This window comes from Peromyscus leucopus, chromosome 4, assembly GCF_004664715.2.
Source record: "Peromyscus leucopus breed LL Stock chromosome 4, UCI_PerLeu_2.1, whole genome shotgun sequence".
NCBI classification, from domain to species: Eukaryota; Metazoa; Chordata; class Mammalia; order Rodentia; family Cricetidae; genus Peromyscus; species Peromyscus leucopus.
The window spans coordinates 57,045,441-57,066,320 of NC_051066.1; the positions used below are offsets into that span (position 1 = coordinate 57,045,441).

The following is a 20,880-nucleotide window of genomic DNA, read 5'->3' on the forward strand; positions in this document are numbered from 1 at the left end:
TTGTCATAGAAAGGAACAATTAATTGCTCTTGTAGCTTATGCAGACGTAACACAGCAATGTAGCTCTCAAGAGGCAACTTAAAGTCCCATGTAGGTTAGCTGAAGCCACTGAGCCCATAAAGGCCATAATACCAACGTTATGCAGGGCTAGAGTCTCCACATGCTGTGGTTAAACAGTGTCCCTTCACTGCTTGTGTGCTTGTCAACATGATCTCTCACTGAAGTTTCCCATCCTCCACCATCAGCACCCCAGGCACTCAAGTCCATCATTAAAGCAAGGTGAAGGGAAAGCCTTGTTATGTGTTTTCACAACATGAGTTCAACCACCAAAATGAATTTAATTTCCTTGACCAAATACAGTCTCATAAATTTCTGGAGCCAATTTTTATTACTGTATAGACATTACTTCAAAGGCTGTTGTCAAGGAAAAACATCCTAAAATTAGATCTGCTCGCTTTGTTTCCTTTACAGAAATGGCCATGCTTCTAACAGCCTCTTCTGTTTTGAAGAGAAAACCTGATAACTAAATGCAAAGGATCTCACAGGGGTCTTCTTCAGAAGGAAAAAAAAAAAGAATTTGCCTCTATATAGTCATTTCACAAACTGGGTTTCCTATATAAGCTTATCTACATGAAAGGTATATTTATTACACAATTCTGCTCTTAAGAACAAAGGGTCTCTGATTCTAGTGTCTAATTCCAGTGACTCTTTGCCCTCCTTCACCGCTAGTCCCTTGACCTCACCCACTTTTTCAAGGCTCTTTGTTCACCCCACATTCTCATTGCTCACCCCACATTCTCATTGCTCTCCTTACTAGATTTCGGGTCCATGATCAATCAAGTTTTAATGCCTTTAAAGAGACTCTCACATCTACATTCTCTCTGTGTTCTCTGGGAAAATGTGGGCTCTGTAAATCCAGTTCTGCTGTGGTTCTTTGTGGAACCAGCTGCTAAGCTGGATACACAGGAAAAGGCATGCAGTGGGGCTGCAGTCACTTTAGGCTGCAGGACTCTTTCCCCAGCCACCTTTCTCAGATCCCCTCTCCCATACCTACTCTGCAAATAGCCTGACACTTTCTTTAACTATGTAAAGGTACTCAGAGAGGACTACCACCAAGGTCTCACCCATCTACTTGCAAATGGTTCCTGACATTGTCTTCTCTCTGTTTTCCTTGATGCTTCTCTTCCTTTCTTTCTGATTCCTTTTCTCCTCCTTGATCTTTCAATTTCTGAGGCCACCCTTTTATCACCATTCTCAACAGAAATCTCTCATTAACATCCTTCCCACTCAATGAACTCCTTCCTTCAAGGCCCCTGCTAGCAGTCAACCCATTTTTAAGACTGGCTTTAAGAAGGTGCTTGGAAACAAGAGATGTGCATTTGGTTCTTTATTCACCTCTGGTTCTTTCTTCTGCTCACTCCTGGGATAATTTTTGTCCTTTTTTTATTGCAAATATTTTGCAAATACTACTAAAAACTCCTTCATGGTACAAGAACCAATAGTCAATAATGTTCAGTCCATGCTGAATGACCTTGAAATGACACTTGTCATCTGACATTCTTCCTTCTGGAAAACAGTGTTCCTATGAAAATTATGACTTCAGGTCACATCTAGGGCAAAGGACTCATGTAAGAAATTGTAGGTTCTGGTGTTCATCACACACACACACACAGAGAGAGAGAGAGAGAGAGAGAGAGAGAGAGAGAGAGAGAGAGAGAGAGAGAGCACTGTGCTTCATTTGTGTTACTCTTGACACCCTACATTCATTTCATTATTAAGTCCTGTCAACTCTAACTTAAATATGTTTAAAGTTATACTTTAAAGAATTGTACTTTCTGTGAACCTGAAGTCAACCATATTTTAAGGAAAACTCAGAAGTAAACAGTTCATAAATTTAAAGTCATGGACTATCTCACTCACATGACAAAATCTCATGCCATCAGTGCCCTCTTGCCTAAGATATAAAATGTCCCTTGTCCAGCATATCTACACTGCATATGCTACCCATCTGTTATTCAGTTCATAACCATCTCAGAGATCTCAGATGGGTTATCGTGATATGAAAGTTCTAGCCTCATTTTACTTCAGAATACTCTTAAAGGACCCAAGCATGGACCCAGCACTCAAGAAGCTGAGGCAGGTAGATATCTGTGTGTTGGAGGTCAACCTGATCTACATACAGAATTTGAAGATAACCAGAGCTGTATAACAGAGATATCCTTTCTCAAAAGACCAAAAGAAGAAGAGAAAAAGAAGAATAGGGACTGTGACAATTTTATTTCAGTATCTTGTTATAATTGTTAGAGTTTATTATTGTTATTATTGTTGGTCTCTTACTGTTGTAGGGGTCTGAGAATTGCTGAAGAATATATCAGACTCAGATCGTATGCAAAAACAAAGAATGTTTACTCTGCAGAAACAACCAGCATGCTGGGTCCACCATTTATACAAAATGACTACTCCAAGAGAAGCATAGAGGCTCTTTTTTAGCACAGCTAGTGAAATTCCAGGAACGATTATCTCAAACATGATTGGTTAGGCAAGCAGCAGTGATGTTTGTACTTTTTCAATTGGCTGAGGTTCTAGTTTACCATCTTTGGACATACTTGGACAAGTCTGGGCATGTTTCAGGGGATTACAGGAACTGTCCATTTTGGTCATCGTCTTGAGATACTGTGGGGCTGACTGAGACCTCCTACATGCTCTCTCCCTCATCCCTTCTATCAGGGGTGTTGTTGACTAATGGCCCTTTGTTTAAGAAACTGAAACTCAGATCTGGTTGTAAAATTGAGGGAGTTTAGACTCACTGTGCCTAATTTACAAATGAAATTTTATCATAAATATAAATATATAGGAAAATCCACTCTTTCTCGAATTCAGTACTGTACTATCCATAGATTGAGGCATCCATCGGGGGACTTTTTACCACTGCCTCTGCTGGTACCATGGTCATCAAAATCATTGAACCTTCACCTGAACATCTGCTATTGCCTCTGAACACACTCTCCTGCATCCACCATTGGCCTTTCATGACTCCTCACTAATTTGTGCTGCCTTCCACAAAACAGCCATTATATTTTTCAAACAGAGTAAGCTCTTCCATCCCTTGTGGTGATATTTCATTTGTGCTTTAATAAATAAAGCTTGCTGGAGATCAGAGGGAAAAGCAAGAAATTTTAAGTAAACAAAGAAGTCAGGCAACAGTAGCATATGCCCTTAATTCTATTACTTGGCAGGCAGGGATTTGTCTGGATCTATGTGAGTTCAAGGCCACACTGGAAACAGAGTCAGGTATGGTGGCACACGCCTTACATTCCAACACTAGTTAACCATGGAGGTCTGGATGTCTCTACAGACAGACAGGAAGTGATAGAGTTGGGCAGGAAGAGGAAGTGATGTAGCTGGACAGAGAGAGCAAATCAGATGGCAGAACAACAAGGCATATAGGTGTGGTAGACAGGAAGTCACTTGCATTTGGAAGCTGCTGAGTTGGTGAAGTAAGGTTATCTGTGGCTGTTCCTATTCCTCTGATCTCTCTCAGGCTTTATGCCCAACTTCTGGCTCTGAGTTTTTTCTTTAATAAGAATGTTTAGAAATTCACCTACAATCCCTATCATCTCAAAGGCCTCCTGCTGTGTAGAAAAACAATCCTAATTTATTATATTGCCCAATTTGGATCTTAGATAATCTGACTTTTGCCTTTTGGTCTACACTCTTTGAGGATTTCCTCAAACATACCCAATGCACCCTTGCTTAAGTTGCTCTGCCTTTACCTCCATTTGCATAGAATGCCAATGTATCAGGCCTTGGTTCGGCCTCCTACTTAAGTTCATTTTTACAAGTTACTACCAGGTCAAGCTCTTCCTGATCACTAATTTCTAAAATGGCTACTTTGAAATTCCCAGAAAACCTGTTGCTTTATCCTGCTTCCATTGCAAATATACTACATATTTTTTGTTTCTTTATAATTCATTCTTGCCATTAAAATATAAATTCTGTGAAGGTAGGAATCACTTCTTTTCTATTTATGATCTGATTCCTGGTGTCCAGGATAATGATAGAAATCTCCATGTGACCATCAACTGAATCTTGTTGTACAAACAAGTAAATTAGCTTGTCTTGTAGAAACTGATTTGGGCTAATAAAATATTATCAGTCTTATTTTTCAAAATACCTGAATAGTTATATAGTTTATATGAATTTAAGTTTTAACTTATTCTTTGTTAAGGATTCCCATTCCTAAGTTAGAGAGAATCAGTGACTAAGATTACCATAATATGACTCACACTGTGAAAATTAGTATTTACTTGTAGAAAAAAATACACATACTTAGCAAAACAATCTAGTTTTATCAAGAAGAACTTTTCCAATTCTCTTATTTTATAGTTGCATTTAAATATTTCTCTTCCTAGGGAGCTTTACAATTATTCATATCCAGCCCCAAAGCACTCTAAAATGATTGTATATCTTTTCTTATTTCCCAAGCACTACCAGGAGATCAACAAACTTTTCTAATTATGGAAAATACTCATTACACAAATATTGCAGAATTAGAAATTAAAAAACATGAAAGTGAAGATAAATGGTTATCTATCAGAGTACTGTATTTCAGACTGTTTAATTTATCATGAAAATTTAACAAATCACTTCTTTTGTGGAATATTATTGTAACTAGGCAAAGATGTGTTACATTTGTTTATGCTGCAGAATATTACTTTAACTGTTTAAAGGTGTGTTACTTTTATTCATGTTTCATTTGTTTAATGATATAAGAGTGTGTGTTTAATTATGTAATGATGTATTTCATCTGCTTCATCTTGCCTGCCTAAGTACTTGACTGGTCTAATAAAAAGCTAAATGGCCAATAGCTAGACAGAGAAAGGATAGGTGGAGCTAGCAGGCATAGGGAATAAATAAGAGGAGAAATCTAGGCTCAAAAAGAAAAACAGGAGGCAGGAGAAGAAGGAGGAGGAGAGAATATGGGGCATGCCTGGCAACCGTTGCCAGACAGACAGACATGAGAAGCAGTGAAAGTGAGATATACAGAAAGAAAAGTAAAAAGCCTCGAGGCAAAAGATAGATGAAGAGCAAGAGGTTAACTTAAGCTAAAAGAGCTAGCCAGAAAAGAGCTAAGCTAAGGCTGAGCATCCAAAACTTATAAGAAGTCTCCATGTCATGATTTGGGAGCTGGTTGGTGGCCCAACAGAAAAAGCCTGGTGTTGTAGAATATTATTTTAAGGTGTTACTTTTGTTTATGCTATGGGATATTTGCTTTAATGATGCAAAAATGCATTCCATTCCTTTATGTTACCTTTGTTTAACTCTGTGAAACTGTGTTACTTTGCCTGTGTGAAACACCTGACTGATCTAATAAATAAATAGCCAATAGCAAAGCTGGAGAAAGGATAGGCAGGGCTGGCAGGCAGAGAGAATAGATAGAAGGAAAAATATGGGAGAAAAAAAAAAGATCTAGGAGCAAGAGGAAGGAGGACACTAGGGGCCAGCCACCCAGCCTCACAGCCAGCCACAGGGTAGTAGTGAGATTTACAGAATAAGAGAATGGTAAAGCCTAGAGGCATAAGTTTGATGGGATAATTTAAGAAAAGCTGCCAAGAGGCCGGGCGGTGGTGGCGCACGCCTTTAATTCCAGCACTCGGGAGGCAGAGCCAGGCGGATCTCTGTGAGTTCAAGGCTAGCCTGGTCTACCAAGTGAGTTCCAGGAAAGGTGCAAAGCTACACAGAGAAACCCTGTCTCGAAAAAACAAACAAACAAACAAACAAAAAGCTGGCAAGAAATAAGCCAAGCTAAGGCTGGGCATTTATAATTAAGAATAAGCCTCCATGTGTGATTTTTTTAAAGAGCTGAGTAGAAGTCCGCAAAAGCATCCAACAACAGCCTGGTACTCACTTCATGTAAAATAAAGAGAAAGAATGTATAACAAACTCACTTGAGGAAGAATGCCGGGAATATTTTGATCCTTTAAACTAGAAATTGTTATTCTGCTTGTGAATTTCATTTTAGAATGTTTTTAGTCACTAAGCATGGATAATCCTTTAATCCATGTTACAATTTTGGCTGGGTGGATTATTGTTTAGGATAAATAATATTCACTTGATTTTTCCTAATTGAAATATGATTCGTATGACAGGATGAAGTCTGAGAACAAAGTTATTAACTGTCGATGTAAAAATGTTGCATTTAGTTTGTGTCTTGTCACAGACCTTGCATTTGAATGCCTGATAAAATAGAATTCAGGAACTTTGTATTAAAATTGCTCAGTCACCTTAGGAAACTGAAGGGGATGTTGTTTTGCAGCTATTAACTTTTTTTTTTTTTTTTTTTTTTTTTTTTTTTTTTTTTTTTTTGAGAAGAAACCTGTAGGATAAGGATGAGTCTTCAACTCACCAGTAGACAAGAAACCATATGCTGGATACTACCTCTGAAGAATTCAGGTCAGTTGACTCCCAGTTTGACCAGGTTCTCTCCTGCCCGACTCTCCATTAAGGCTGGGAACTCCCACCAGGCAATTTACCTTTCCTCGGAGGCAAAGCCACAACATTCACTAATAAGAGAAAGTATTCTCACCAGAATCCCAAGTATTCAGTTACATCTTAGAAGAACATTTGAACCTTCCTGGATGTGACTTTTAGAGAACCTAGGGAATCTTACAGTAAGAATTTTAAAAGTCATGTTCGACTTCTCTTTATAGTCTACCCATGATATCATTTTTAATGGTCAGCTTTTGTCTCTGTCTTGTATCTGGTAAAAGAATTTCAAAAGAGCTAACACATTGCCTTACTAAAATGTCACTCACGGTAACCACTACCATTTGTAGATGTTCTGTGCCACGCCCAGCAGGTGAGCACCTCCGCTGTACTATTCATACCCCTTATAAGAACTCTTCTGTTTGATATTAACTCCAGTGAATATGGTTTATTTGGGCTTCTGTCATTTTGTATGTGGTAAGGTAGCATTCCCAGTGACCTCTAACTGGTAAGGCTTTTCTAGTACTTCATTCTCTTCCTTTCTACAGAAGCAGTTCAAGGATCTTCCATAGACTTGACCTTTCAGCCTGAACTCACGTGATTTCTCATGGCCATATCATTCAGCTATGAACCATTTTTTTTTTTTAATTTTTACTTCATTCTATCTGCTGTGCCAGGCACTCAGGACTTCATCATGGGTGGAGGAGCTTCTACCTCAAAGGGAAGGTAGAGAATTATCTGGGAAGCAGACTAACAATTAAATGAATGATAATGTTTACATGAGCAATGATAATGAAGCAGAAAGGTCACTTCAGAGTAGCTGGAACATCCACTTATCTAGTTTCTGATACTCAACAATATCTCTCTGATTTTAATGTCACTGGGACATTTAAAGCCACAACTCCCCTGCATGGTCTTTCCGAAATTCAGTGCTAATTTGATCATGTTTCCCACAGATAACTCCCCTTACCCATCTATATTAAGTTTCAAATTAAATTAGAAAAATATTTTTTCCACCAAACCAGCTTCCTGTTTTTTTGAGAGAAGAATTTGCTGAGTAAGACATCTGGTTCGGTATAGAACTTAAAACCATTACTATACCATTAAACTAACATCTTGCCTGAATTTACAGAAGTCAGTAGTAATCGGAATTAATCAGATACATCAATTGTAAGCAGAACCGTTTTACATAAACCATAAAGAAGGAAGATAAAAAAATAGAGCCAAGAATAAAGCTAAGTGATATTTCCTTTACATGTTCAAACCAATTACCCAAGAAACAAAGAAACAGAAAAAGATTCATTAGATTGCCTTCTTGTCAACTCTTCATAGAAACAATGAGTGAAGAAAGCAAGTTAATGCTGAATGTGAATGAAAAATGAGAAAATTTTTACTAAATTGAGAATTATGTTGATAAAAGGCATATACAACCAAACATAATTTATGATGTTTGTTTATGCATTATATGAAAGGAAATAGAGGTCACCAAACAGCAAATGACTCATTTCAATGGCCTCTAAAACTGAGCTGAGCCGACAGACTCCACCTCTCAAACTTTGGACTCCCTGTGCTGGCTCTGATTCCCACAGCCTGTTCTCTCTATTCATTTTTTTCTCTCTTCATTTTTTCTTACCAATGCTCCCTTGAACCAATCAAAAATTAGCAAAGGTTTCTGCACTCATGAATACAAAAATTGAGGTTACAATTTTTCAACCTTTTTCACATGTGGAAAGATAATCTTCTGATGAAGTATTTTGAACATTAGAACTGTATATTTAGGAGGAACAAGATACAACATCACTTAGTCCTTTTACTTTGTGTTTTCAAAGAAGAGACCTAGAATACTAGGGATTGGATCTTCCCAGACCTTGTATGACCTGTTGTCAGGGCAACAGGATGTGTGGAAAGTTCCGGCCTTGCTAGTCCCTGTTGCTAGGGTAACAAGATATGAACCATCTTCTTTTTCACAACCGTGTAGCTTCTCTGCCTTACCATGTGTCTCTCTTCTAGTTGATAGGAAATCATATTTGTTCACTGAAATGTAATAACAATACAACTTCAACACACAGGCCATTAAGTGGGCAGGTTTATTAGAAATACTATAAGTGGATGCACATCATTTATATTGCTCTTGGTAAAAACAACATGGGGTAAATTTCACTAGACTGATTTTCTAAAAAAGAAAATCTCCATTTTTTACTTTTCTAATGTCTGAAATGTTTACTAATTGTTCAAATAAATAAATTGTAGATGATGAGTAAAGAAAACCATACACAGAGAAGAAATTGTTGAAACCATAAAATGATAAAAAAAAAATTCTTAGCGGCAAAAAAACAGATTATAAGTGTATATAAACTAACCAATGCGCATATTTTTACCCCCTTGCAATTGTGAAGAAATCATCCAGCCCAAGCTGTCTTTACCTACATGTCTGGTAGATACGGAGGGGCTTCAACTAATCGGTGGATACCTACTCTCTGTGTCCATCACGACCAGGCTTCTTTCCATGCTGCAATTGGAGAGCATCAAGTGAGAGTCAGCCCAATGAATAGTCCCTTCCCTGGCTTTTCTTACATCACATTTGATAAGGTCCCATTGGCGAATGCACATTGCATAACCAAGAGGGAGAAGTGATCCAAGAGAATGGATGTAGGAAGTCATGAACAAATTGGACCCCCAGAGTAAAGAACTTGGAAAGATTTCTAGAGAAGAGAGGCTTGTGGGAAAGATTCAGGTATTAAAGCAGAAGTTTGCTGGAAAATTAAGCATCTAGAAGAGCACACATATCAAAAATGTGCATATTATTCATGTTTGAAAGAGTGAGAAGTGCTGGAAAATTAGAACATTCTGAAATTGAGAGGGGATCTTTTTAGTCTGGATAGAGCCCACCTCCAAACACAGCCTGGGGAAGAATGTGGTTTCTATTTGTTTTTGGAAGTAAAATAGAATATAGTCCACTAAGTTGATTTTTCTGACATAAACCAAGTAGGGAAATACTGCTCACTTCACTTGAAGGAAGACTGCTACCATGTGCTTAAAATCTTTTATGACAAGAAAAGGAGGGTTACCATATATGGATAAAATGTCTATCTTTAACCTTCAGAATTATAAATGTATCCTCATTGGCAAATAAAATATTCTGGGCTTTTTCTTTCTGTTATTTGGGGCATGGAGCCAAGAAAATTGGAGTAATAATGCAAAGGTCCAAGCTCTGAGAAATAAAGGTTTTTCTAAGAGTCAAATTCTTCTATAGATGCTAGCAAGGGTAACAGTTTAAGTCAAAAAAGTGGAGAGCTGGTGACAATGCATATCCTGGGTGGCACGGAACAACTATAAGAGTTTCTGCCATCTAGAAAGTGTAAACCAAGCACTGCCTCCCTTTGGAGTTAAGTCTCAAGCATGCAGAGTTAAGCAAACAGATGGTATCACTGCAGAAAAGTCAAAACAGAATTGTTTTTAATTCTTAGTGTGTCTTGAGTATTGAGTTGAAGTAGATAAGTCAGTGTTAAATGGGCTAAGTATGGGCCTGGGAATCTAGCTCTTCCCTACTAACCATGAAGCAGTAAGCAAGTGGCCATGCTTGGGGACCCAGTTTTCTCAGTAGAAAAAAAACTGGAAATGATTATTCTGAGACATATGTATCAAAAGAAAACCATTTCCGAGTGTGTTCAATGTGCCATGTATATTTGCATGAACATGCCATACATTTACATGAACTTGCCCTTGTATACTGGGTAAAATGAACATACACAATGAAAATCTTTTTAAAAAAAATGTTTCAGACAGTGAAAGGCACAAAAACTTTCTAGGTATGATTATTTCTATAACTCAACTCTGAGGTGATTTTGAGATATTTTCATCAGAAGTGGGGTCAATCCTGAAGTTGTACAGTTTCTCCTCATCTTGTTCTTGAGTTGAACTAATACTTGGAAAGTCCAGTCTTAAGTAGGTCAAAAGAGAATCAACACAGTGTCTTTCCTAATAAATTTATTTTGATTTTCATCATAATTACCTGGGACCTGTTTCAGGAGCATTCCTTGGTAGGCATGCTCATGAGATTGGCCCCAAGACCTCATTCTTCCTATACAAGCACTCAACCATTGAGTCACATCCCAGCCCTCACACACAGTTTAATTAAGATCTATTTTTTCTTCTCCTGAAGACTTTGGTGCTTAGAAATTAGTTTTTCATGACCCATTATAAATTTATTTGAATAACTATGAATATCAAAAATTTGCCTACAAAAAAATTATCTGCATCCTTGAGCATGCAAGTCCTATTTAGTAAAACCCATCTTTTAATATTTTATAAGATATAAAATAAATCTTTAAACAGCTTCAAGAGAATACAGCTTAAAGGAGAAGCCAAAATAGAATACTTCATTTTTATACTCCCAAGGACTCATTAGCATTTTTGTGTCCTTTGGTTTTCTTTTGTTTCTGTATGTGTGTGTATGTTTGCATGTGTGTGTGCATGTTTGCATGTGTGTAGGTACATGCATATGGAGGCTCAAGGTTGATGCTGGGAATCATTCTCTGTCACTTTTCAACCTTGTTCATTGAGTCTGAGTCCTTCATTCAAACTGAGAGCTCGCTGATACAACTAGTCTCACTATCTGGTTTGCTTTCAGGATCCACCTGCCTTCACCTTCCAAGGCTTGACTTACGAGTGGGTTCCATTCCCATCTAGCACTGTACATAGAGTCCAAGGCTCCAAACTGTGGTTCTTATGCTTGCTTGGCCAAAGACTTTAAGCACCGAGCCATCTCCCAGCCTCTATTTTTACTTTCTTAACTATAGTTAACCATACCTAGCATTTGACTGGCTGATTGGAATATACTACAGGACAAAATCTAGAAGCATGATGATTTTGTGACATTCTCTCAAATGTGCAGAAAAGGACTGGACATGGGACATCACAGCTGTTGGCAAGAAATCGACTCATTGCAAACCTGTAATGCAGGAAATCTGTCTAGTCTGAAGCCGTACATGACCAGAAAGACCCAACTCCACTTTAAAGAATGAAGGGATGTTGAAGCAACCATCAAGACATTCTTCCCCTCATGGAACTCTCAAGGCCAACTCCTTCTCAGCTTTCTCCCCGGAAACCCCTAGCTTCAGACTCAAGGGAACACAATTCCTTCAAGTTTCAATTTTAACATACTGGGGCGGGGGGGACTCCTATGAGATAAGGTCTGCCGAGCTAAAAGAGAGCTTTCTTATATTGACCACTTTATTCTGCCTACTTATTCTCATAACAAAAGTACCAGGCCAGGCTGACTCCCCAGGGGAGACCTTGCCTTGGAAGAGGTGGGAATGGGGGGTGGATTGGGGGCTAAGGCTGGGGGGTGGGAGGAGGGAGGACAGGGGAATCCATGGCTGATATGTAAAACAACTAGAAAATCTCCTATATGAAATAAAAAAAATCAAAAAGAAACAAAATTTTGGAACCATGCATGAGGGCATGCACCTGTAATCTTAGTACTTAGTATATATAGGCAGAAATATTGCAAGTTTGAAGCCAGCCTATATTACATAGTGACAATTACCTCAAAAAAAATCTGGCTCAGTAAGAAAAATTAGCAACAATAATTTTAACTGCTAAAGTTTATGGGATTTTAGATATTATTAAATGAATTTATAATTATTGATTAAACTCTTCAACATCTGTAAGATAGGAATTATTTCCAATTTATATATGAAACACTAAGATATTGAAAAATAAGTCAACATGGAGAAGAGTTAGTGATTAGTAGGGATGGCATGCATTGAAGGATAAGTGTTGCGGGATTATTAATGATAACCGTGTCTTAAAGGCCTTCTGTGTATATGTGCTATGCTGCAGTGACATACTTTATGTAAATGTTGTTGCCTTGGTCTCAGGGTATGAAAGCATTAGCTGCTAGCACTTTCCTCTACGTCGAAGCCCTTTTCACTAGAAACGCTTCCTGGACCTCTTTTCTGCTTTGCAGTGAGTAAAAGCACCTGTTTGGACGAAACATTGTGGACACAGCTGGGCCTGGAGACTGAATTTTTCCTTCTAAGTATATGGGGAAAAATTTATGCTTGGAGAAAGTGAAGTCTCATCTGTTCCAGGTCATGAGGTCGATTTGGGAGGAGAGATTTTTCATGGTCTATATTTGGGGAGAGAGAAGCAGTCAGAGGCCCTCCAACACAGTAAGCTGCACACCAAATCCAATGAATATTTTATTACATTAAAACTTACATTTTGATCTCCATTGACTGGACTCCTAAGTCTACCCCTCACCAGATAACGGACTTCAAGAGGGATTGGCAGTGTCATTTATGGGCCCTCTCATATACGAACATCCTACATATTGCTTTTTCCTGTCTCACTTGGAAAGTCCCCTGAGAGAAATCAACGGTGATCATCCAAAAGTCCTCTATAAAGGAACTTTGGTACATGTTCACAGGCTATTTCTCACCGTAGGCTAACTTGTTTTGTTTAATTCGTCTTCTCATTGTTCTGTTGTTTGTTTTCTCTACTAGAAATAAGCCCCTGTGTCTAACAGGAGCCTTACACAGAATGTGATTGGACATTCACCGAATGAGTAAATGAATGATGATCAAAATAATGAGGTTTTACAGGTAAGAAAAGTGAAGTTCAGAGAAATCAATAACATTTTCATGCCATCTGACTAAGAAAAAAAGATAGTATAAGAAATAACAGCTTGCTATCTTAATCCTGCCAAATGAACATTTATTCCATAGACAATAATAAAATGTTATCCCCAAACTGAGATTTACAACTTTAAATATATACTCTAAAGTAAGAATAGTGAGGTGATTTTTCTCCAAACCAAGTTAGTCTCATGGCTAAAATACGAATTTTTAAGGAGATTCAATTGAGGACTACATTAAATAGTTGCATACTTAACAATGTAATAATGAGGACAGATTTATCAACAATCCCCAAGAAATATGTAAGTATTTGCTTATAACACTTGAAATTTAATGTACTGTGTACTCTCACATTTAAGCATGGCAAGAAACTGATGGTTGGGCATGTAAGCCAGGCAAGATAGAAGTATGGGGGGTCATTAGGTGGCAAAGGGTCAAGACTGCCCAGCTCCAATGTATCATAGACCGTTGTTCTACACCCCTAACTGTGTGTGGCTGGTGGGGAGTATGGCAAAGGAAAGAAGAAGAATGGTCATATTTATTAAGCATTGTTATTCTAGTATAGGAGATATATTCTAGTTTCTTGCTGCTACTATAACAAATTTATCACAAAACCCAGTATCTTAAAAAATACACAGGATATATTATATTCTATTTGGAATGTCATAAATCTGAGGTCAGTTTTCACTGCATTAGCAGGACTGCATTCTTCCTGAAGACTCTGGAAGGCTTCATGTTCTACTTTCTTGAGATACCCGTGTTCCTTGGCACATGGCCTGATTTGTCCATTTTTAGTGCTGGGATTCACAAGCTAGCCCTTTTCTCACTGTGCCCACTCTGACCCCCTCTTCTGTTTTGATTACATTTTCAAGAACTTCTGTGACCACATGGGGTTCACCTGGGTGATCAGGATAAGAGACCTATTTGAGAATCAGTTATTTGGAACCCTTAACCCCATATGCTGCCTTAATCCTGATTTCTAGGTAGGATAACGTACACAAGTACTAGAGATTAGGAAATGTGGGACCCTGTGATGGGACCTAGTCCATCTACCAAGAGATCTGGGGACTGTTTTAAAAGTACCTTTCTACATCATTTTCTGGTGATGTTTCTGGATAACTATTCTGAGAATGTCTTTGTTTGATTGCTTGTTGGTTTTAGAAGAAAGGGTGAATATAATCTTTCAGGCCAAGTAGGCCTATGTTCAAATTCATGCTTCACCAAATATGTGGGTAACTAATTTGGGAGAGTTATCTCTTAGAAACATTTATGAGGACACATAAGACAGTGAACATATTACACCTTCACAGTTCTAGCAACTAATATATGAAAAGCAAACTTTGCTGTCTTCTATCTTCCACATCCCTATTCTAGCTGTGACTCTGTCTCCAACTCCAACTGTGTATGAAGCAATCTGGCTTATGTTGTAATTCTCTTAGAGTCAATACTGTGCCGGGTTCTGGGAATCCAAGAACAAAACAAGTAAAGTGAACTTGGCAATTGCACCCAAAAGCCATGATCCCTAAGAGAAGGTAGATTTTGGAATACAAAATGAAGTTTAGGTTATTTCATGAACCCAAGGCAGCCTAAAATAGAAAGTCTGGAAGGATTTTCTGTATAAGTAAAATTTAAGCAGAGATGTTGAGTATTTCCCAATAAGGTCTCTGTTGGCACTGAAGCAGAATAGATCCTCCTGATGAAGGAATCGCCTGAGTCCTGCAGGATACACTCTTGTCTTCCTGCTCCCTACCACCTACCACATGCAGAAACACTGTGAGGTCACTATATGGAAACAGCCCCTGTACAGTCAGGGGAGCAAGAGCAAGCTGCGCTGACTGAGGAAAGATGCTTATTAACATTAGCAAAGGTGGTCTCCAGCCTTTCTTAGAGTCAACCTCAGATCTGGTTGGGAGGGAATCAGAAAAGGGAGGCATGAAAGGGAACTCCTAACATGGAACAGGCACGCAGAGACCCCGTGGATGATGCAGAACCTTGAAGTGTGAACAGGAGGAGCTGTAATAGGTTTAAGCAGGAGATTTAAAGGATCTTTTGTCTTGTCTATGAAGCTGCTTTATCTTAAAGTATAATTCCAGTTCAGGAATATGGTGCTGATACCTCTTGCCAGTTACAGTCTTTGCCTTGTTTAAATATGCACTGCATATTTACATCTGAGAAGTGGGGCCTGGGCAACTTCCTACAAGAACTATACATCAGACGGCCTTCTTCAGCAAGTGAGTTAATTAGAAGTAAAGAATAATAGAGTTCTTCCACTGTAACTCCCTTCCTACCGCCCTATAGTTACCCTTCACTGCTGATAATTGATATTTACCATTAAAGCGAGAAGTAGAGGAGGCTTAGCTCAATGGTCTTCAATTTCATCACGTTCCCAATCCCACATCTGAATATCTAGACATTGGCAAAGATGAGAGAGACGTGTGGCAATACAGATAACATCAGCAATCCGACATGAAATGATTATTGAAAGCCTGGCTGGTTCTAATCCTACACTCATATGACCTGAAGGTGAGTGTTTAATTTTCATAGGTTTATGGTTTTGAGGAGTTCAGATTGTCTTCACTTCTGTTGAACAACTGAGTGAAATGAGACATTTATTATTGGTTGGTTTATCTGTCAACTTCACATGATTTTCACTGAAAACTCCATGTGGTCAAGTTTCCAGAAATGCTTTACCTGTTGGACTGAATCCTTGGAAGAGTGGCACTCACTGGGAACGGCAGAGCTATTGTTGCTACCCGTGTACAGCACAGTTGTGGGTACCAGTGGACAAGGAAGGCACTTTAGTATCAAGACACAAAAAAGCATTATTTCCAAAACAAAAAAAATAAATAAATAATGCCACTAATTGAAAGAATATAGGACTTTCAAGTCAACTTTTCAGACAGAATCCATAAATTATCAGTCTCTGCAAAACCAATGGGTAGATAACTTAGTCCTTAATACGTAAGATTCAGCTGAGGTTCCAGAATCACATGGAACTTCTGGACAAGGAATTGAATCTGTTGGTGAAATGGTATAAGAAGTAGGAAGATGTCTAAGTCCTAAGCTAATAATAACTTACAGAAAAGTATATGATGATTTCCAATTACAGTTTATGAAGGACCTGATGTCACAGTTATTGCTGATATTTCCACAATCAAAGATGATCAGTGGAAACAAATGAATTGAAAATGGTTAAAAAAAAAATGCTGACTGAAAAATCAGAGGAAGTCTTTATGAGAATGGGGATAGAAAACTATTTCACCTTTGCTCTTAAAGGAAATAAGAAATTGGGAGTCATATAAGCTTATACTGTTCTTCAAATATTGAATGAAAAAACTTAGAAAGATTAATGAATGGGGGTTGGGAGATGGTTCTGCTGGTAATGTGCTTGTCATGTAAACACAAGGACCTAGGTTTGGCTATTTCCAACACCAGTGGAAAAAGCCAGGTGCGTGGCTGCCTGCCTGTTGTCCTAGAACTGGGGAGGCAGAGATAAGTGGATCCAGGTGGTTTGCTCATCAGCTAGTCTAGCTCAATTAGTAAGCTCCAAGTTCAGTGAGAGACCTGATCTCAAAAAACAAGCTGAGAAGTGAATGAGGAAGATGAGAGCATTGATTGACCTCTGGTATCCACGTGCATGCACACTTATATGCATTCACACATATATGCATTCACATACTTGCACACACCCACATGAACACCACACACACTAAAAAGATTAATGAAAGAAATGAGCTAAGTGGTCTAGCGATATTGACACTTAATTTAGATTAATATTTTCCATGTGTGTTACAAACTTTTAAAATTATTTCTATGTACTCAAAGGACATAGGAACCAGGTACATGGTGGTATACACCTGCAATCCAAACCTCAGAGAGAATGAGGCAGGAGAATTATAAGTTTGAGGGCAAGCTGGGCTATACAGCAGCGTGTGTGTGTGTGTGTGTGTGTGTGTGTGTGTGTGTGTGTGTGTGTGTGTATGTCTAAAATATTGTACTATATAAAAATCCCTATGAAAGACTTTCCAAGTATCTGTCTGTAGTGGCTTGTGTTTTTCATGTTGCATGGATAAACATTTCACTTATTTTCATCTCCACTTGAATATAACCTTAAAATGTACATATTATAAGCCAAATTAAAAATAGCCTGCTGAAAAACATCAATGAGTTTCTAAAGTTGGGGACAAAAAAAAAATTATTTCCAAATAACTATCTAATAGCCATAGCTCAGACTATTTAATCAATAATAAAAAAAAATTTAAATTGCTTAATAGCATCATGAGTAGCAGAATTTTCATTGCAAGCACTTAAAAGTGGAATCCTAGGAGCAATCCTAATGAAATTAAATTCTGCTTGAATCAGTATTGCGTTTTAAAGATGTGAGGCATTTCATCAAGGGAATGGGAAGTCCCGCACATCACTGCATTGAATCCAGACTACACAAAAGACCATAATTAAACAATTTGCTTGTCATTAGTCATGCAGATTTTTAAACTTAGAGCTTCTTGCTTTGACAAGCCTAAGCCTGGAATACTGAAAATGTCTTAAGTCAAAGTACAAGGTAAAATGATAGAACCTAAATGCAAATTTCTTCATGCTTAAATACAAGAGCACTGAGTCACTTTAGTAGGTAAGAATGGTTTTTAAAAACAAAACTGGCTAGAGATCATTAAGTAATTCTGTGTAGCTATGGTTCCAAAGTAATACAGCATATAGATATAGATATAGATATACTCTACTGTCAACTCACGAAGCTCTGCTGTTGAGGGACCACATCACACTCCTCTGAAACTGGTATCAAATGATAAAGTAAAAAGTCAGATAACTTTCCTCCAAAATGTTGGGGAAACAACAGAATTAATTTCCTAACTGTTTGAAGACATATGCATAAAGTCACCACTGTGCATCTTTATGTATTAGAGTAACTATGGAAATACAATATACCCAGAGCAAACAAAACATCCTGTCCTGTAAAGGAAGAATCTAAAATAGGTTGTGATCTCAGTTATAGCTCCCCAGAGCAGCTGTTCATCCACTCATTAGGTTAGAGCACAAATCATCTGACGACTGTTAATGATTAATTTGCATCTATGCTAATTAATTTGTGAACTGCTATCTGTTTTGACAGGATTATTTGTTTCTCTAGAGAATCTGCCTTCTAAATCTCTAGTGAATCTTTGGAACAGATTTTTCTGTTTCATTCAAATGCTGTAAATATGGCTTCCTTTTTAAAAGTTATTCTCTGCTAACTGTTGTGGCACTATTGGGGTGCGTTTATACTAGGCACTGCGGCACCGTGGATTGCTCCAAGTAATGGAAAATATGTACACACTGAGAGCACAGTTGAAGTATACAGGCAAAATTCAGTATGTCCAAATGGAGAAAAGGAGAGAGGATTTGGACTTCTAAACAAATTTGATATAGTTGTTCTTTATAAAAGCAGTGACATCAGGCTTATACTGACATTCATGAACTGTGTGAATGTGTAACAGCATTAAAAAACAGGAATCCTACACAGCCTCTTGTCCATGGAACATGGTAGTCCTTCAGCTGTCTTTGTAAAGCTAATGCTGCACTTCATTTTAAGATATGCAAACACATTAAGAAATTCCAATGGCCTATAAATATTAATGTTTTTATCCAAATGTTAGATCAGATTTTACAACTGTGATGTAATTAAAACAAAGCATATAAACAGTGCCGTTTTGAAACACTGGCCAGAACTCACACACACTGGTGAGGGGGTGCGGGTGGGGTCAAGAGCAAGGTGATAACAAGGGACTCAAAGTTGATTCAGGTCATTACAAGCCCTGCTTGGCATAATTACACATCCCCATCCATGTTGTTAAGAGTCCCAGACAGTCCGCTGGAAAGCAATTCTGCACTTAGAAGAACTGAACGGGTTAACTTAAACCAAAGCTCCAATATGTTTGATATGCTTTTCATACTGTTTTACCACATAGGTAATTTTCATATTAAAATATTAGTTTAGGACAAGTCCTCCCGAGGTGGGAATGGGGGGTAGGCTGGGGGTAAGGGGAGGAGGTGGGAGGGGGGAGAATAGGGGAACCCATGGCTGATATGTAGAACTGAATGGTATTGTAAAATAAAATATATATATATATATATATATATATATATATATATATATATTTTAAAAAAAAATTAGTTTAACCAGCAATGAATAAGCACTGAGGGGTAAAGTTGTTTATTGTTGTATTAATCCTGTCTTTGTTTTCTAAAGAAAGACATCTCCATCTTATTATCGCTCTTCTTACCTGGAAGAGATTATTTTGATGAGGAAAGACCAAGCAAGCTGCTTTCCTCCCTTCTGTGCATATCTAAAGCACACATCTAAACAATGCATTCAATGAGGACCAAAAGCCCTGGAGTGAAACCGGTAAGTGATTTCTCAGAGCCTTGCCTTACTTTACACAAAACACACAGGTACAGAAAAACTATTTGCTTTCAACAAGTTGGTAGCTGATATGGGCACATTTTAGTTTTCAAGAGAAAAATTGTACAAGGAAATACTAAATCTCAAAGTCAGGTAAGAACCCACAGTTACTCACATTAATGGTCAGGTAAGCACCCACAGTTACTGATGCTAATGGTCAGATTTTTGTTGCAGGGCAGGGGGAGCATAACATGAGACCAAACAGAGAGCTTACTCACATTCCTTTCAGGCGTTGCCACATCTTCTCGGTCTGTTCCCCAATGAGATACTTGTAAGTGGCGTTTTCCAGGTCTTCGATGTCCGTATCAGTAGACCCCATGATGATGTTCCTAGGACAACACAGTTACAGACAGTTTCAGCCGCTAGAACAAGCATTCCTCAGTCCATTACAAATCTCAAGCATTACACAATAGCATCTCTTATCTATCAAAACAGTTCGGAGGCGCAAAGCTGAGAGAAGCCTCTGCCAGAACTGCTGTCGACTTTGACAGGCATATCCCTGCTCACATCATCCCCCTCAAGCGGACAGCAGTATAAACAGATGCTCTGACCTCACAGGAGCACTCCGCACATGTGAGCTGCTACTGTACTACTGACCGACTGCTCATTCTGTCCTCCAAGCAGCTCATCTGTTACTGTGGCGTGCACAGAAGCACATCAGAATTCCTACAGTTTACGAGCTCTATTATGCATGAGAGAAACGTGAATGACTTTCGCGCTCCACAAGAAGCTGAATTCCCCTCTAGCAGCTGAAGGAGAGCAGGATGTAATATGAAAACAGATGGTAGGAAGTGGTACACAGCAGCACCGCCCTGAGAAGAAAGTGCCTGTTTAAATACCAAGGCTTTTGTCTCTTAATTGATCTGGAAGCGACACTTAAAAATATAGCAGACTCCACCATCAAACGCCGCCAATATTAATGACAAACGGGGAGAAAAATAACACATAGAGCCATGCAGAAGACAGACCCCAGGGCTCCACAGGTTGTTATTAAGAGAGTGTGTCCATCAAGGGATGCTGTAATCATGCTTATTCACCTTCTCCTAGCAACTCTACACAGTGGGTAACTGCCAATTTAACCAGGGAAAACACTGGCAGCTGCATTCAGCCTGCTCTGTGAATCCTTGGAGGATTAAAAACGAAATAAAATGAAATGAGTGTGAATGTGTGTGTGTGTGTGTGTGTGTGTGTGTGTGTGTGTGTGTGTGTGTAGACAGTGAGAGGAAAGATTAGAGAAACTGATGTTGTGGTGTTTGTGCATGTTAAGAGAAAAACGAGAGAAAGTGGACATAAAAG

At 38.4% G+C, this 20,880-nt stretch overlaps 1 protein-coding gene across 5 annotated transcripts in view; it reads right to left on the reverse strand.

Annotated features, from left to right (window-relative positions):
• The window catches only part of Pde1a (phosphodiesterase 1A), a 288,051-nt gene extending 267,412 nt beyond the window's left edge, over positions 1–20,639 (reverse strand). The window contains exons 1-2 of one of the 5 annotated variants that reach the window (XM_028884593.2): positions 20,622–20,639; positions 19,803–19,913 (exon numbers count right to left, since the gene is read on the reverse strand). In XM_028884593.2, the coding sequence (XP_028740426.1) occupies positions 19,803–19,903 (101 nt within the window). In that variant the 5' untranslated portion in view covers positions 19,904–19,913; positions 20,622–20,639. Of the gene's footprint in view, positions 1–19,802; positions 19,914–20,135; positions 20,363–20,552; positions 20,571–20,621 lie in introns of those variants that run through there. The other 4 variants (XM_028884590.2, XM_028884591.2, XM_028884592.2 and 1 more) reach the window with 4 other exon arrangements.
• Positions 20,640–20,880: the final 241 nt, after the last annotated feature.